The following is a 13,960-nucleotide window of genomic DNA, read 5'->3' on the forward strand; positions in this document are numbered from 1 at the left end:
AATTTTGCAATCACTCTGAAGTTAGAAATCAGTTCCATCTCAGTACCTAGAAGAGCCGTAACAGATTATATAAGAAGTATGAAAACACTGAAAACATACAACCATATAGGCTAATATACTCGTTTTGAAACGGAAATAAGTTAACTTAGTCTTCGTAAACGATGTTTTATCTTCGGCAGAAAAGCAGCGCCTGCATTACGTAAGGCAGATGTGTGGTGAGAAAGGAGGAAACAGAAGTGCCAGTGTAGCGGAAGTGGTACTGCCCTGAACGCTGAGCGAGACGGAGGACGGAGGCTGAATCGTCCAGAGAGTGAAAAAAACGACAAAAAAAGCAGGATTAAAAGTCACCAATTTTGTAAGTGTAATAACCTAGCGCGTCTGAATATCGCACGATAGCACTACCTTTTCATTGGTAATTCGGCGGGAGAAGAGCTGTTTTTCATCGTGTGCGGCTGGATCCTGTTGAGAAGCCATCATAACCGAGAGGCTAGGCTAGCTGCTAACCGACGGTCGGATTCCATGACACTTTGTTCTGACAGGCTCGGCAGCCTGGGCGGGCCGACTCTTACAGCTGGGGAAAATACGCTAAAACGTTCACGCAGCTCACCGAATTGCCACGATTTGTTCTCGTCTGGTTTAGCAGTTCCACAAGAAGAATCACTGCTGTCCCGTTCTTGTTTTAAATAATTTAACGTGGCCGTTGAAATTTTCTCCACTGGCCTAGCGAAAGGCAGCGGCAGCCAGGCGACGGTAGCTAGCCAACTGTTAGCTTCTCCATTCGCTTTGCGTTATCACGACAGATTAGCTCCCTGCGCGTTCTCTGGTCAATTAAGGACACACCCTTAAATGTAATCTTATAGAAAACTTAAACCACTTCTGGCGTATTTGTCAAAATAGTGTTGATATTGGGCCATTAAATACGGCAGCCCGCTAGCGCTACTAGCAACCTCAGGGGAGGGCATTAAAGGCTGACCCGGGAAAGCTTCGGTTGGTTTTGTAGATTTGGGGATTAATTCGAAATATATTGATCCAATAAAACAGCCACAAGTGTTAAATGTAAGCACCTTACACCTGTGCATGTTGACGAGTGAGCAGACATCAGGTTAGGGATGTAAGAGAAGAGTCGAGATTGGGGAGCGCTACCAACGAGCTAACAGCTAAACCGTAGCTAGTGATGTGTATGGCTGACCCAGTTGCCAGGGGGCACAGTTCAAACCTATACATAATTTCTGTATAACATAATGATTTCTATCAAAGAGCTAGCAAACTGTGTTAATTTCAACAGAAAGTTATAATTTTTCCATAGGAATGTGAACTGTCCACTTTAAAATGTGATTACCCATGTGTACTGTTCACATATCTAACTCTGGACATTGCCTCTTCTTTTTTTCCAGTCTAGAAAATGGATAAGAACGACCTGGTACAGAAGGCCAAGCTTGCTGAGCAGGCTGAGCGCTACGATGACATGGCTGCAGCCATGAAGTCAGTGACAGAGCAAGGCGCAGAGCTGTCGAATGAGGAGCGTAACCTTCTCTCTGTGGCCTACAAGAATGTGGTTGGGGCACGTCGTTCATCCTGGCGTGTAATTTCCAGCATCGAGCAGAAGACTGAGGGCAATGACAAAAAACAGCAGATGGCACGAGAATACCGGGAGAAGATAGAAGCTGAACTGCAAGAAATCTGCCATGATGTGCTTGTAAGTGTTTAATTGTGAGAACTGTGCCCTTTCTTGTATTCAAGGGGATGTTTCTAAACTGGTTATCTCATGTATTGTTTTCAGGGGCTACTGGACAACTTTCTCATTGCCAACGCATCTGCTGCTGAGAGCAAGGTGTTCTACCTGAAGATGAAAGGCGACTATTATAGATACCTTTCTGAGGTTGCATCTGGGGACTCTAAGAAGGGTAATTATATTACTTCAACATTGCTATGTGTAAGAATGTTTAACTTGACTTGAAAACAGGGATTGGAAAGATGATTAAAACACTCATGAAAATCCTGATTCTCAAAAGTCTTTTTCAATAAAACAATTGCAGTTTCTGTCAAACTGGAAATTTTCTTTTAATAAAATCTTTTCTGCTTAAAAATTCAGTCACTTTTTTACTTTGGTAATATTTCCTTAACAGAAATCAAAGGAAAACACAAAACATCTCATAACTTGAGTTGCATACTACATTGGCGTTCGAGACGTTTTATGTAAACTTTTTAAAGTATTGTGCTTAGACAGCATATTAGTTTCTTTGCTTATCTTTTGCTGCTTTCATGTCTACCTTAAAAGTTTGTGAAAAATCGACAATTTCTTTTTTTTTTTCTGCTAATACAGATACAGTGGACAACTCCCAGCAGGCGTACCAGCAAGCTTTTGACATTAGCAAGGGGGAGATGCAGCCAACACACCCCATTAGGCTTGGCCTGGCCCTCAACTTCTCAGTCTTCTATTATGAAATTCTCAACAACCCGGACAAGGCCTGTAGCCTGGCTAAGACGGTATGTGCCAAACCCTAATAACAATCTACTTCTAGTCTTTTTATTTTATGTAAGACTATGGCAAACTGATTGACGATCAGTTTAAATTTAACAATTTGGAGATGGTATATAAATCAGAGGAATTTAGACCAACTATTGTCTTTGTGGAAGTTAAAGTTTTGTTTTTGTGGATTTTAAATTTTTTTTTTCCATCAGGCATTTGATGAAGCAATTGCTGAACTCGACACTTTGAACGAGGACTCTTACAAAGACAGCACCCTGATCATGCAACTACTAAGGGACAACCTGACTGTGAGTTCCATGTTTGGGATATCCTGTGTGATCTTGATGTCTTTCCCAACAAATATTACTCTAACTTTTCTCTTCCTTTCTTTCTCCAGCTGTGGACATCAGAAAACCAGGCAGATGAGGGAGAAACCGGAGACGGGGAAAACTAATGGAATTGCACTGTTAATCCACCTACACTCTTATCTTAAACACAGACAGCTTATATACATCCCCCCCTCCACTCCATCAGCCCCTCCCACTTCTGTATGACAAGCAGCCTGAATTGCTCCTGACCAACTAGTTTACCCCTCTCAGTTCACTGTGAGGTGACAGGGTAATTTTCAGTTGTTAGCAGATTCAGTCACTTTGTGGAAACATGTTGTATTGATTAGTGAGTCCATGTTGCTGTTGTTTTTGTCAGCTTCGTGTGTAGGTCTGTATGTAGTGAGTGTGAAAGTGCGAGCGAGTGTGAAATGATTGCGCGCGCGTGTGTGTTTCTGGGGGGGGAGGGGGGTGTTGTGAATTCGAATCGTCCTTCCAACTTCCTTTGTCCCAGCTAGTTTGGTGTGCATTTTTCATCCCTTTTTTTGTTACTTTTCTTATTTGTGATTCCTCATGATATTTACAGGTTTTATTGTATGGTAATTAAACTGGCAGTTGATTTCCACCAAACACTGTGATGGTAGGCTTTCCATTTGCTTCACAACCGTCAAAAAGTTTTTTCTTTTTTTTTTCTTTTCTTTTCTTTTCTTTCATTTTTTTTTTTTTTTTTTTGTTCCAGACACGTACGATCCTGTATTCAGTTAACTGCAATTCTGCTGTGGGCTCATACAGAAAGGAGGCAGGCTGTATTGTGACACTGACATCTTGGTGTAATATTCCTTGATCATGTTCACAAATTCAGTTTTCAAGTTCTAAGGGACCCCGTAAATTGTCATGATAGGTTTGTTCAGACATAAGACATTCCACATTATTAGGCATCTTGAAAACAGCAGTGCTCCTTATTGTTTTTTGAACTTAAGTATAGATTGTCATTGTAGTTTTCTCACTGTTCTGGTGCTGCTTGATCTCAGTACAATGAAAATTGTATGCGTAAATGTGGTTCCATGTATTTTGCAAGATTGACTATCATCTGTATGTAAAACCTAAAGTAACCTTTTATTGATGTTAATTGAAAATGTCTTGCCACACTGTATCAACCCTGCTTGCAAAATATTCCTCTTAAAGCGGTTGTTTTCTCCAAAAAAGCTTTTGTGCCTGGCTTTCTCTTGCAGCCTCCTGCATTTTTTTTCCTTTTAAGGTAGCAGCATCTGCTTGTTTAAAATCTCATAGAACGAGTTAGACCACAAAAATATAAACCCTGACCTCAGTTTTTACCCAGGTGAATCTCTCGGCTGTTAAAGATAGCTGGTGGGAATAATTGCCTCTAAAAATCAGGTTTTAGAAGGTGAAAAGAAGCTCAGTGTCACAATACCATGTATCACCACTACATTCCACATTACTGTAGTTGAAGACACCATTCCACGTTATAGCTGGCGGTCTGTTTACTCTGACAATGCTCCAATAAATTGAAATCTTTTGTTGGGGGGAAAAAAAAAATTAAAAAAAAATTATGTCAGTTCATTATTTTGCTTGATGAAAATGCAGTTAGTGAATGTGGAACGAAGCCTGTCTGTATATCAGGTATTTACTTGCTTTGTTTTTACTGACAAGTCTTATGGCTAAAATTTGCTTCTGTAACAGTCTATTACCCAGTGCACACACGTGGTTGTGAAAATTTAGAATAGCTATTAAAAAAGCAGTGATGAAATGGAGATAAACAATGGTTGGTGTAATTCTAGCTTTGTGTTTATGTATCTTAAAACCATTCTAGTTTCACTATACATGTAAGAAATAGGAAAGTGTCAAAGACCATTCAGTGAAATAAAGTTTCGTTTAAGATAAGAGGCAAATTACGTCTTTATTTCTGTTCACAAAGTCCTGTTAACTTCTTTTTAAATGTATCAAACGTGGCTTTAAATGTATGGACTCATTCAACTGCATGTATTTTTGTTACTAAGCTAAGATCTAGTTTTTATCGCGGAATGTGACGTCCTTTCTGTCAGTGCCTTCTCACGTCTTAATTGAAATTCCATTGCGCGGAGCAAGCGTGCAGGTGCTCGGAGATGCTAATTAAATCAAAACAAGCTGAGGTTCACGTGGAAAGTGTTCACAAACTGCTGCGCTGAATAAAAAGACATCCTCGCTTTAAATGTAAGTTTATCTGGTTTGAAAAGTTAAGCTGTATTTATTTGTAGAACTTAGCAAGTTTCTTTCAGTGCGTGATGCGCACGCGGGGTTACGAAATTTAGCTAACGACTGTTTTAGCTTAATGTTTTTTCTATGATAAATTTGTTGCTTGTACCGTTAGCCACATCATTAAACTTTTAAATGTCTTTGCTTCCCCGCTTTTATGTTAAGAGAATAGTTTTATCTAAACATTTAAGCTGGAAATCTTCTTTCAACTGTTTAACTACTACCGAGTATCAGGTTTAGCAAACGCTCTACGTTTTAATGTGAAATCCTAATTTTAACAAAACTTTTCTATTTGAGTGGAAAAATTTTCCATTCAACAAATCTTTGTGGATTCTCTTTAGATTTAGTTTATACCGAGGTGTCTACATAAGTGATAATATAGTCAAGTTAATTTGTTCCAGCAATTCAGTAAAAAAGTTTATATTACTGTTTTAAGCCTCCACTTAACACAGAAACAGTTTTATTTTGACTAAGGCTCACAATAAAAACTTTATATTTAGGAATCGTATATAAGCCAAACTAAACAAGGGATTTCAATACCGAAATGTTGGCCCTTGTGTCTGTGCTGCTATATGCACTGAATATCTGGTCCTGCATGAATTACTACATCAATGCAGCAGAATGGATTCAGGAGGAGATCGGTCCCTGCAGGTTCACCGATTGCAGTTTTCTGGTCGATTATTGATCTTTAAGAAGCCTGACTGTCAATTCCGAAATTTTTAGTGTCTGAAATGTTGCTAAATATAGCAAGAAATTCACTGAGCTGACAACGGTGGGGTGACCATTGTCAACTACAAGCGTGCAGACATGAACTGGTGAGTAGGTCTGTCAGTCAAACCTCTCTCACAGCAGAGCAAAAAAAGGACAGTGGTTGATAAGATCGCTTCACATGCATCTGCCGATCACCGATCAACGAAAATGTGGGCCAATTTACTGGTGCACCCCTAGAATGAACACATGGTTGATATGAAATATCCACTACTAGATGAAAAACAATTTGTATTCTGAATTGGCAGAATATTTGTCTTAATCCATAAAAATATGATGCTATTCAAGGCATGTTCTTGTAGTTGCTGCTATATCTGACATGTTTTCAGTGGATGGTATGGTCAGAAATGTGTCTCATTGTTTTAAAATATGTATTGGTTACATATTTTTAAAATGTAGCAAGTTAAAACATCTACACATTGTGGTAATATAAGTTTTAGAAATATCTCGTTCATTAAACAAAAAACAATTAAGTAAACTATGGGTTATTGGGTAAGACCATTTTGCTTATTAATCAACTACAGTGATATGTTTAATAAACCTGGTATTGGTGAGTTTGACAGTGTGTGCATATGCCACGTCTAGCATCTCCATAAAGGTAATCTATGGAAAGTATGAGGTGATGCAAGACCTCGTGGTAGACATCTTTGCTGAGTTTGGACTTTAGAAAAAGCAGTGGCTTCACACAAGCAGCCACTGTTGCTCCATAAACCAGTGTCATGTTTAAAGTCTTCACACAGACTTTAAACTAAACATGGTTGTTTAAAGTTTCCACTGAGTGTGGAAACTTTTTAAACTAGAAAAGTTTAAAACTTGGGTTCTGTGCTTCTTTGCTCTTCCTCTAGACTCCTGGGCCTTAACTTCCAAGTGCAATGCAAAACTTATTTTTATCTCAAAAGCAGACTTTAGACAACCGAGCAACATTCGCATCCTTTTTCCCCCTTTGACATCTTGAGATTTAGGAGTGGCTTAATATAAGAAATGCAACAATTGTTCCCCATGTCCTAAACACATCTGTGAGTTGTTCCTCCTGAAGCACCAACTAATCAAGGTGCTTCACCATTGAATCTCTACTTAAAAAGTAAAATAAGGTTTTCTTCATATTCCTGTCAAGGCTGCAGCTCTTCCTTAATGGCCCAAATTAGCAGAAATAAATGCGTGAAATGTAATGATGAATGCATCTTCAGTGTAAGCATCTCTTATTGTTTCAAATTACCAAAATTAACATTTTTGGAGACGCTCCAGCTTGAGGTCCACCTGTACTTATTTTAGGATTGAAATATTTGTCTTCCAAGCGAAACAAAACTCTGTTTTTATAATTTACATTAGATGAAATTAGTTTTCCTTTTGCTAAGATAATCTCTATGTGGAAGCACTCAAATGTTTGGACAAACCTAATTTAGAGATAACAGGTGTGAAAATGTCACTGAGTGTAAGATTACAAAATGCTGAAGTAGGAGTAAAACATGCGATAGTTTCCCTAAAGTAAACTAGCAATGCATTCTACACTCCATAACCCCCTATTGTTTTTTCATCCAGCTGGTTCGCAACATGAACAGCAGTGGTCCAGCGTATCCTCTGGCCTCTTTGTATGTCGGGGACCTGCACCCCGATGTTACAGAAGCCATGCTGTATCAGAAATTTTCTCCTGCTGGACCCATCATGTCGATCCGCGTGTGCCGGGACATCATCACCCGCAGATCCCTAGGATACGCCTACATAAACTTCCAGCAGCCAGCAGACGGTACACCCACATTTATTGTTGCAAAATAGTGGCACAATTAAATATTTTGGCAAAGTGATTGCAAGCTGTGCGTTGCTAAAATGAATGAACTGTCCCCTGATATTTCTTTTTTTTTTTTATTGCCGTTTCTGTATTTTGAGATTTACCTGCTTAAGCTATTTATAGCCTAATTCCTTCATCAGCATATCATCAGTTCTGCATAGGCATGGTAATGAGCCATTCATTTAAGAAATGATGCATCTAAAAGTTGTAGTGTGATGGACTTGCTAATCCATATCTACAGAAATGTGAATAAACACGGCTGGATATTGATTCAAAATCCCCTGCATGTATAATAACTTAAAGAAAATATTAATCAGAAATCTTGTTTTTATGCTTTAATACATGGAGGCCCTTAATTATTTTAAGCTGAGCAAAGACAGACCTTAGATTAGAAAACCTTTGCTAGATGGTGCACTATTGCATTTTATGTGTAGTTGTGGCTTATTTTTGATACTACTTCCTTCGTGTTTTAATTTTTAAAAATTATTTTTAGCGGAGTGTGCCTTAGATACGATGAACTATGACGTCATTAAGGGTCGACCCATTCGGATAATGTGGTCTCAGCGTGACCCAGGTCTCAGGAAGTCAGGTGTGGGAAACATCTTTATCAAGAACATGGATGAGTCCATTGACAACAAGGCACTGTATGATACCTTCTCTGCCTTTGGCAATATTTTATCCTGCAAGGTAGGCCTTTTTTTTTTTTTTCTTTGTCTTTGAAGATCGTTGTATAAATTTTCTTTTGTTGGCATGACTCAACATATCTGGATTTTTGTAGGTTGTCTGTGATGAGAAGGGATCAAAAGGCTATGGCTTTGTTCACTTTGAGACTCAAGAGGCTGCAAATCGGGCCATTGAAACAATGAATGGGATGCTTCTGAATGACAGGAAAGTGTGAGTAAACTTTCACTGAAACTGCTTTTGCAAATAAGTCCATCTGAAGGCTATAGACTCACTTGTTGCACTGGTGGCACCTAACTTTCTTTTTCAGTGAGCTGCACCACAACAATTCTGAAGTGCACCTAAGTTCTCACAGTTTCTGTCCTCTTTCTAGTGGTACTGCTTCAGGAAGGATTGTCTTGAGTGCCTTCAAGATGCTGTTACCAGCCAGGCTGTTTGTTATGCATCATTTTGGCGGTCTTTTTTTTTTCGTGTGTCTGAGGCCCACAAGCTGGGCTATACAGAGTTGTCAAAATGTTCACATTGTGACCTAAAAAGGCCACAATGTGTACCTTTTGTGGTCTAAAGATGCATAGCGCTACTAACGCCAGAGCAATGCTCTATCGTTGGGTGCTTTTCCCTTGTAGTCAATACAATATGTATTTCAATACCATCCATGGTGCATTAAAGAAATATAAGCTGTAGAAATAGAGTAGTTAGGATTCTATTCACTTCTCATCCATAATTCACTTAGTGAAAATCTGTCATTAGATGATGTTGATGGTTAGGACTTAGGGGTGGGCAATTCTGGTCCTCAAGGGCCGGTGTCCTGCAACTCTTGGATGTCTCCCTGGTCCAACACACTTGAATCCAACAGCTGAATCACCTCTTAAGTGCAGTCAAGTTCTCAAGAGTCCTGCTAACGACCTCATTCTTTGACTCAGGTGTGTTGAAGTAGAGATGCATCTAAAAGTTGTAGGAGACCCTCCCTCGAGGCCTGGGTTAGGTTGAATTAATATGCACAGAGATGAGGTCCAAACTCGCTCCAAATTCACCTGTGGCTGGAGAGACAAATGATCACTTTACTTTATGAGTGGAACGTGTCATATCTAAGGGAAGTTTTGATTGTTGATGTTCTACCTTGAATGAGAGCATGAAAGACAGTTTAACAGAAATGCAAAAAGTTAGGCGCACCAGTGCAATCAAGGAGAAAAAAGTGATTGTTCTCCAAAGACTTTGTCATATGTGTGACTAGGCCCTTTGTCTAAACCTGAGGCCAGGCAAAGAAGTGAGCAGATTTTAATTGTGCTGGTTTTTTTTAAGAGAGAATTTTTGCAGATGATTTCTCCATGTGTCTTTTTGTTGTTGTTGTTTGCTCAGTCAAAAGATGGGTAAAAAGGAATCTGGTATTGTCAACCCAAAGGACCGTTTCCTGTGGGAAAAATGTCAGTTCTCCCAGCTTAGGTCAGCAAATAGGTAGGATCTTTGTCTAGGTTTGTTGTTCATGTTTGTATTTTAATTAGTCATGAAGGTAAAACTGATGCACAAACTATTTGAAAACTTTAATTAAACGATATTAATTCTGAAGCTGAAGTATTAAGTATTGTAGTGTATTGTGTATTGCAAATATATTGTTTTACATTTTGCCATTACAACCAAAATCCGTGTATTTTATTGGGATTTTATCTGAGACCTAAACACAAAGTAGAGGGTAACTAAGAGGTGGAAGGAAAGTGATGAATACTTTTTAAAACTCTTCTAAATTAAAATCTACTCTCTTCAGTAAATGCAGTGTTCAAACACCTTGTGCTGTAATTACCACTAGTGATGAGTCAGACTGCAAGACGGGGATGTCCAAAGTGCGGTTCTGTATAGCCCTGATCAGTGTTCACAAATGGCACAAAATAAGTCTGCCAAGGTGATTGATGCAGACGTTTTTAAAAATATTTATTTGCATGATTTTTAGACAAATCATAAAATAGATTTTTTTTTTAGCTATAGCAGATTGTATTTTTTTCATTAACCTTTCTTTTTTTCTTTCACTTTAATTTAATAATAAATTCTATCACAAGCAATCGGCAGATTTCTGCGTCATGAAAGCATTTTAAGCCTAGCAATTGTAGCGCACATGACAAGGCATCGCACTTGCACTAGATTTTATTTAGGGGTATTGAAGATGCCTGAATACAAGTAATGGCACTTTTTAACCATTCATTATTTTTCTTCCACTTCGCAATTATGCATTGTTGATTTGTCACCTAAAAATAATATAATAAAGTATGCTGAAGTTTGTGGGAAAAGTATGGAAATTGGGTGTCCAGAAATCATGCCTAATTTTAAGATTTAAAAAGTTAAAAAACAAAATAAAAAAAATAAAATAAATCATTGACAGTTTTATTTCTTCAAGTTTTTATAAACAAAGTTGTCAAAAAAGTTATTAAACAATCTGTATTTAATGTAAATAATTCAATCCACATTTTAAAATCTTTGTAATATGTTTTGAATTGAATCTAATACAAGTTGGTCTAGACACCACAAAATGTCAATACTGAACCATAATCCAACCTCAGCATGATTAAAAATGTTGTTCATGTATATCTGACATATTTTTGCCTTTAATTTGTTGTCGTCTGGTTGGGTTTCTTGGCTTTGTCTCCAGGTTTGTTGGCCACTTCAAGTCTCGCAAGGAAAGGGAAGTTGAGTTTGGCTCCAAAGCTATGAAGTTTACCAATGTCTACATCAAGAACTTTGGAGAGGACTTCACTGACGAGAAACTGAAGGAGGTTTTTTCTGCATTTGGTAAGGAAATTCACATTCTTCTTGATGACTGGATCTGCCAGAGCATGTGTTTTATTATTGGTACATCTTTAACCCATTTGCCTTCAGGGAGGACCCTCAGTGTGCGAGTGATGAAGGACGAGAAGGGACAATCAAGAGGGTTTGGGTTTGTCAACTATGCTCACCATGATGATGCTCAGAAGGTAGAAAATGCCAGTTGGCTTTGTTTTATGAGACTGACTATAAACCAGTTGTTTTTTAAACAATGTACTATGGCTATTGGTATGAGTATCGTTAATAATTTTGATGTCCAAATGAAATAATGACTTTGATTTGAACTTTCATATAGCCTTATCTTAAAAGGTAGTTTTCTGGGAACCAGGACTATTACCAGGGTAGAAATTACCCCAGAAGGCAGCCCTGGTGAGGACACAGCTCTATTTATATGGACACTGAACCATATGTGAAATTTTGTGATGATAGGATAACTAACATCTCTTAGTAGATCAATTTTCCCAGCATTTTTTTCAGTTGTCTCAATTTAAATTTCCCTGTGTTTAAGTTTGGCACATATAAACCCAGTCACTCATATTGAACAGTTTATACTTGAATAAAATCATCTAACCTTTGTGGAGGTATTAGTTAAATGTATTAAATTAAATACTGACATTATCTGTGGTTACTAAAGGATTAACAATTAGGTCAAAGTCCTTTTCTTTTGTCACGGCTTAAGAACCTAGATGTGCAGTTTACCAAAGCAGAAAATCGGCAGAAAGTCTAAAGAATATTGGTGTGGGAATGAATGGACAGTAGATGTTAACAGTCACTATTATCTGCTTTTTACTGTTGGATGCTGAAACAAGGAGGTAACAAAATGAAAGTACAGGATTTATGTGGGGTATCTAAAGAAGGTAAAGTCCAACTTTGAAAATCACAATTCAGGCTTTAAAAACTCTTAAAATTACAGAATTATTTTGCTAGTCTTAAATGATTTTAAATGCCTTAAATTTTTCCTCTTGTGTAATGAAATCTCCATCCCTTCTGATGAGATGAGCAGAGAGATGCAAGACTATAAGTTAAAGATGCCAGGAGCATATACAATCAGTGGTGAGAGTAACACTTTGTGCTGTCCACTTGAGCTGCCTTTTTGTTGTAGTGCTTCTAAATGGGTTGCTAGAAATGTTGATGTTTCATGGAGCCAGGTTTTAATTCACCATCATTCGTTATTCATGTTACAATTTTTCTGTGCTATGCCCTCTGCTTTTCTGTCATCACATCTTTGCCTTCGTAGCGAAGATGTAATGACAAGTTATGATCGAGAAGTTGCTGCTACTCTGCCAGAACAGCTGAATGAGTGGTATTTAGGTGAAACTTAAGGAGCTTGTTCAGTGTTTATATTTCAAAATGGAAAAACATGAAGCGCATCTAGCATCCCACACCGGACTCCATTTGGACCGTTTCACTTTCCTGTTCTGGGATTCCTCCGTTGTCTTTATTTTTGCATCAACTGGCTCCCTTAAGGATGACCACTGGCACCCTCTCCTGGATGCTGGCCACACTCACTGGAGGGTTTAAGTGAATGTTGATAATCGATTGGAACTAATTTTAATCTAATGAACCATTAATCAACAATTAAGTCAATTGTTTGCTCCTTCTGCTTTTTTCCCAGGCTGTGGATGAAATGAATGGAAAGGAGCTTAATGGGAAGACCATCTACGTAGGTCGTGCTCAGAAGCGTTTGGAGCGCCAGGGGGAGCTGAAGCGCAAGTTTGACCAGATGAAACAGGATCGCATCCAACGCTATCAGGTGTGGCTGTGTTTGACCCCAGATTACCAGAAATGTAGATTTAATCAAATTTGACACTTCAAAAATGTTTTGAAGTGTCTTTCAGGAGAATGTTGTTTTTATAACATTCTCTTGAAAGACTAACTTTCTACGTTAAGGTTTCAGGGTTTGATCATAACTGAATTCCCCAGACATGTTTAATGAATCTCTAAATGTGAATGACAGAAGGAACAAATAATAATTTGATGCTCTTTTTCATGGTTTAGGGGGTGAATCTGTATGTGAAGAACTTGGATGATGGCATAAATGATGAAAGACTCCGGAAGGAATTTTCTCCTTATGGTACAATCACAAGTGCAAAGGTAATATTTCTGCAAAATCCAGCCAAAGATGACTATAAAGATTATACACATATATATTGACAGTTTAGTGCATTGACCATTAATCTTTTTTAACCTATTCTCTCTCATTTACTGCAGGTGATGACTGAAGGTGGCCAAAGCAAGGGCTTTGGCTTCGTCTGCTTCTCGTCTCCAGAGGAAGCAACCAAAGCAGTGACTGAAATGAACGGGAGAATTGTTGCGACCAAGCCGCTGTATGTTGCGCTGGCGCAGAGGAGGGAGGAGCGTAAAGCTATTCTAACTAACAAGTACATGCAGAGACTGGCTACCCTGAGGACCATGAGCAACCCCATCATCGACTCGTTCCCCCAGTCGGGATACTACATGACTGTACCACAAGTATGAATATTTGGACTATTAAGAGGAGAATTATGAACATGATTATTTGTCTATCAATCATCTGCCCTGTAGAATTTGTCAAGCAAAAACAAACAAAAAAAACTTCTTTGGTGGTGTAACTTCCTTTGCTGGCTTAAAAACAGCAAATTTGCATAAATCTTTTTATAAACTTTGACTTTCTTCCCTGAAAACTATCCATCTAAACTGTTTTTCCTATTTAATCCTGTTCATAGTCTCAGGGATTTGAAATAATCCAGTGGCTTTATGTACTTTCCATTCAGTCAAAACAACCCTTATCTTGCAGCCTCCCACTCGCTCTTTCTACAACCACAGTGCTGTCAGCAACCTGAGACCAGTCCCTCGTTGGATGGGGCAGCCGCCCAGAGCCCAGGG

General features: G+C 38.5%; 2 protein-coding genes across 2 annotated transcripts; both read left to right on the top strand.

Moving 5' to 3' along the window:
* Window positions 1–246: 246 nt before the first annotated feature.
* On the top strand, window positions 247–4,352 carry LOC103467546 (14-3-3 protein beta/alpha-1-like). Its single transcript, XM_008414024.2, has 6 exons — window positions 247–355; window positions 1,395–1,696; window positions 1,781–1,904; window positions 2,324–2,487; window positions 2,683–2,778; window positions 2,868–4,352. Exons 2-6 carry the CDS (start codon window positions 1,403–1,405, stop codon window positions 2,922–2,924), a joined length of 735 nt encoding a protein of 244 aa, XP_008412246.1. The 5' UTR covers window positions 247–355; window positions 1,395–1,402; the 3' UTR covers window positions 2,925–4,352.
* A 442-nt stretch (window positions 4,353–4,794) lies between these two features.
* LOC103467939 (embryonic polyadenylate-binding protein-like) lies at window positions 4,795–13,958 on the top strand (the record flags this gene model as incomplete). Its single annotated transcript, XM_008414701.2, has 11 exons — window positions 4,795–5,007; window positions 7,357–7,561; window positions 8,097–8,290; window positions 8,382–8,497; window positions 9,644–9,739; window positions 10,923–11,062; window positions 11,150–11,244; window positions 12,711–12,848; window positions 13,094–13,189; window positions 13,307–13,567; window positions 13,872–13,958. Coding segments are annotated over exons 2-11 (1,416 nt in total), but the record flags the coding sequence as incomplete, so codon positions are not given.
* Between the last annotated feature and the right edge of the window lie 2 nt (window positions 13,959–13,960).

This window comes from Poecilia reticulata, linkage group LG7, assembly GCF_000633615.1.
Source record: "Poecilia reticulata strain Guanapo linkage group LG7, Guppy_female_1.0+MT, whole genome shotgun sequence".
Classification (NCBI taxonomy): domain Eukaryota; kingdom Metazoa; phylum Chordata; class Actinopteri; order Cyprinodontiformes; family Poeciliidae; genus Poecilia; species Poecilia reticulata.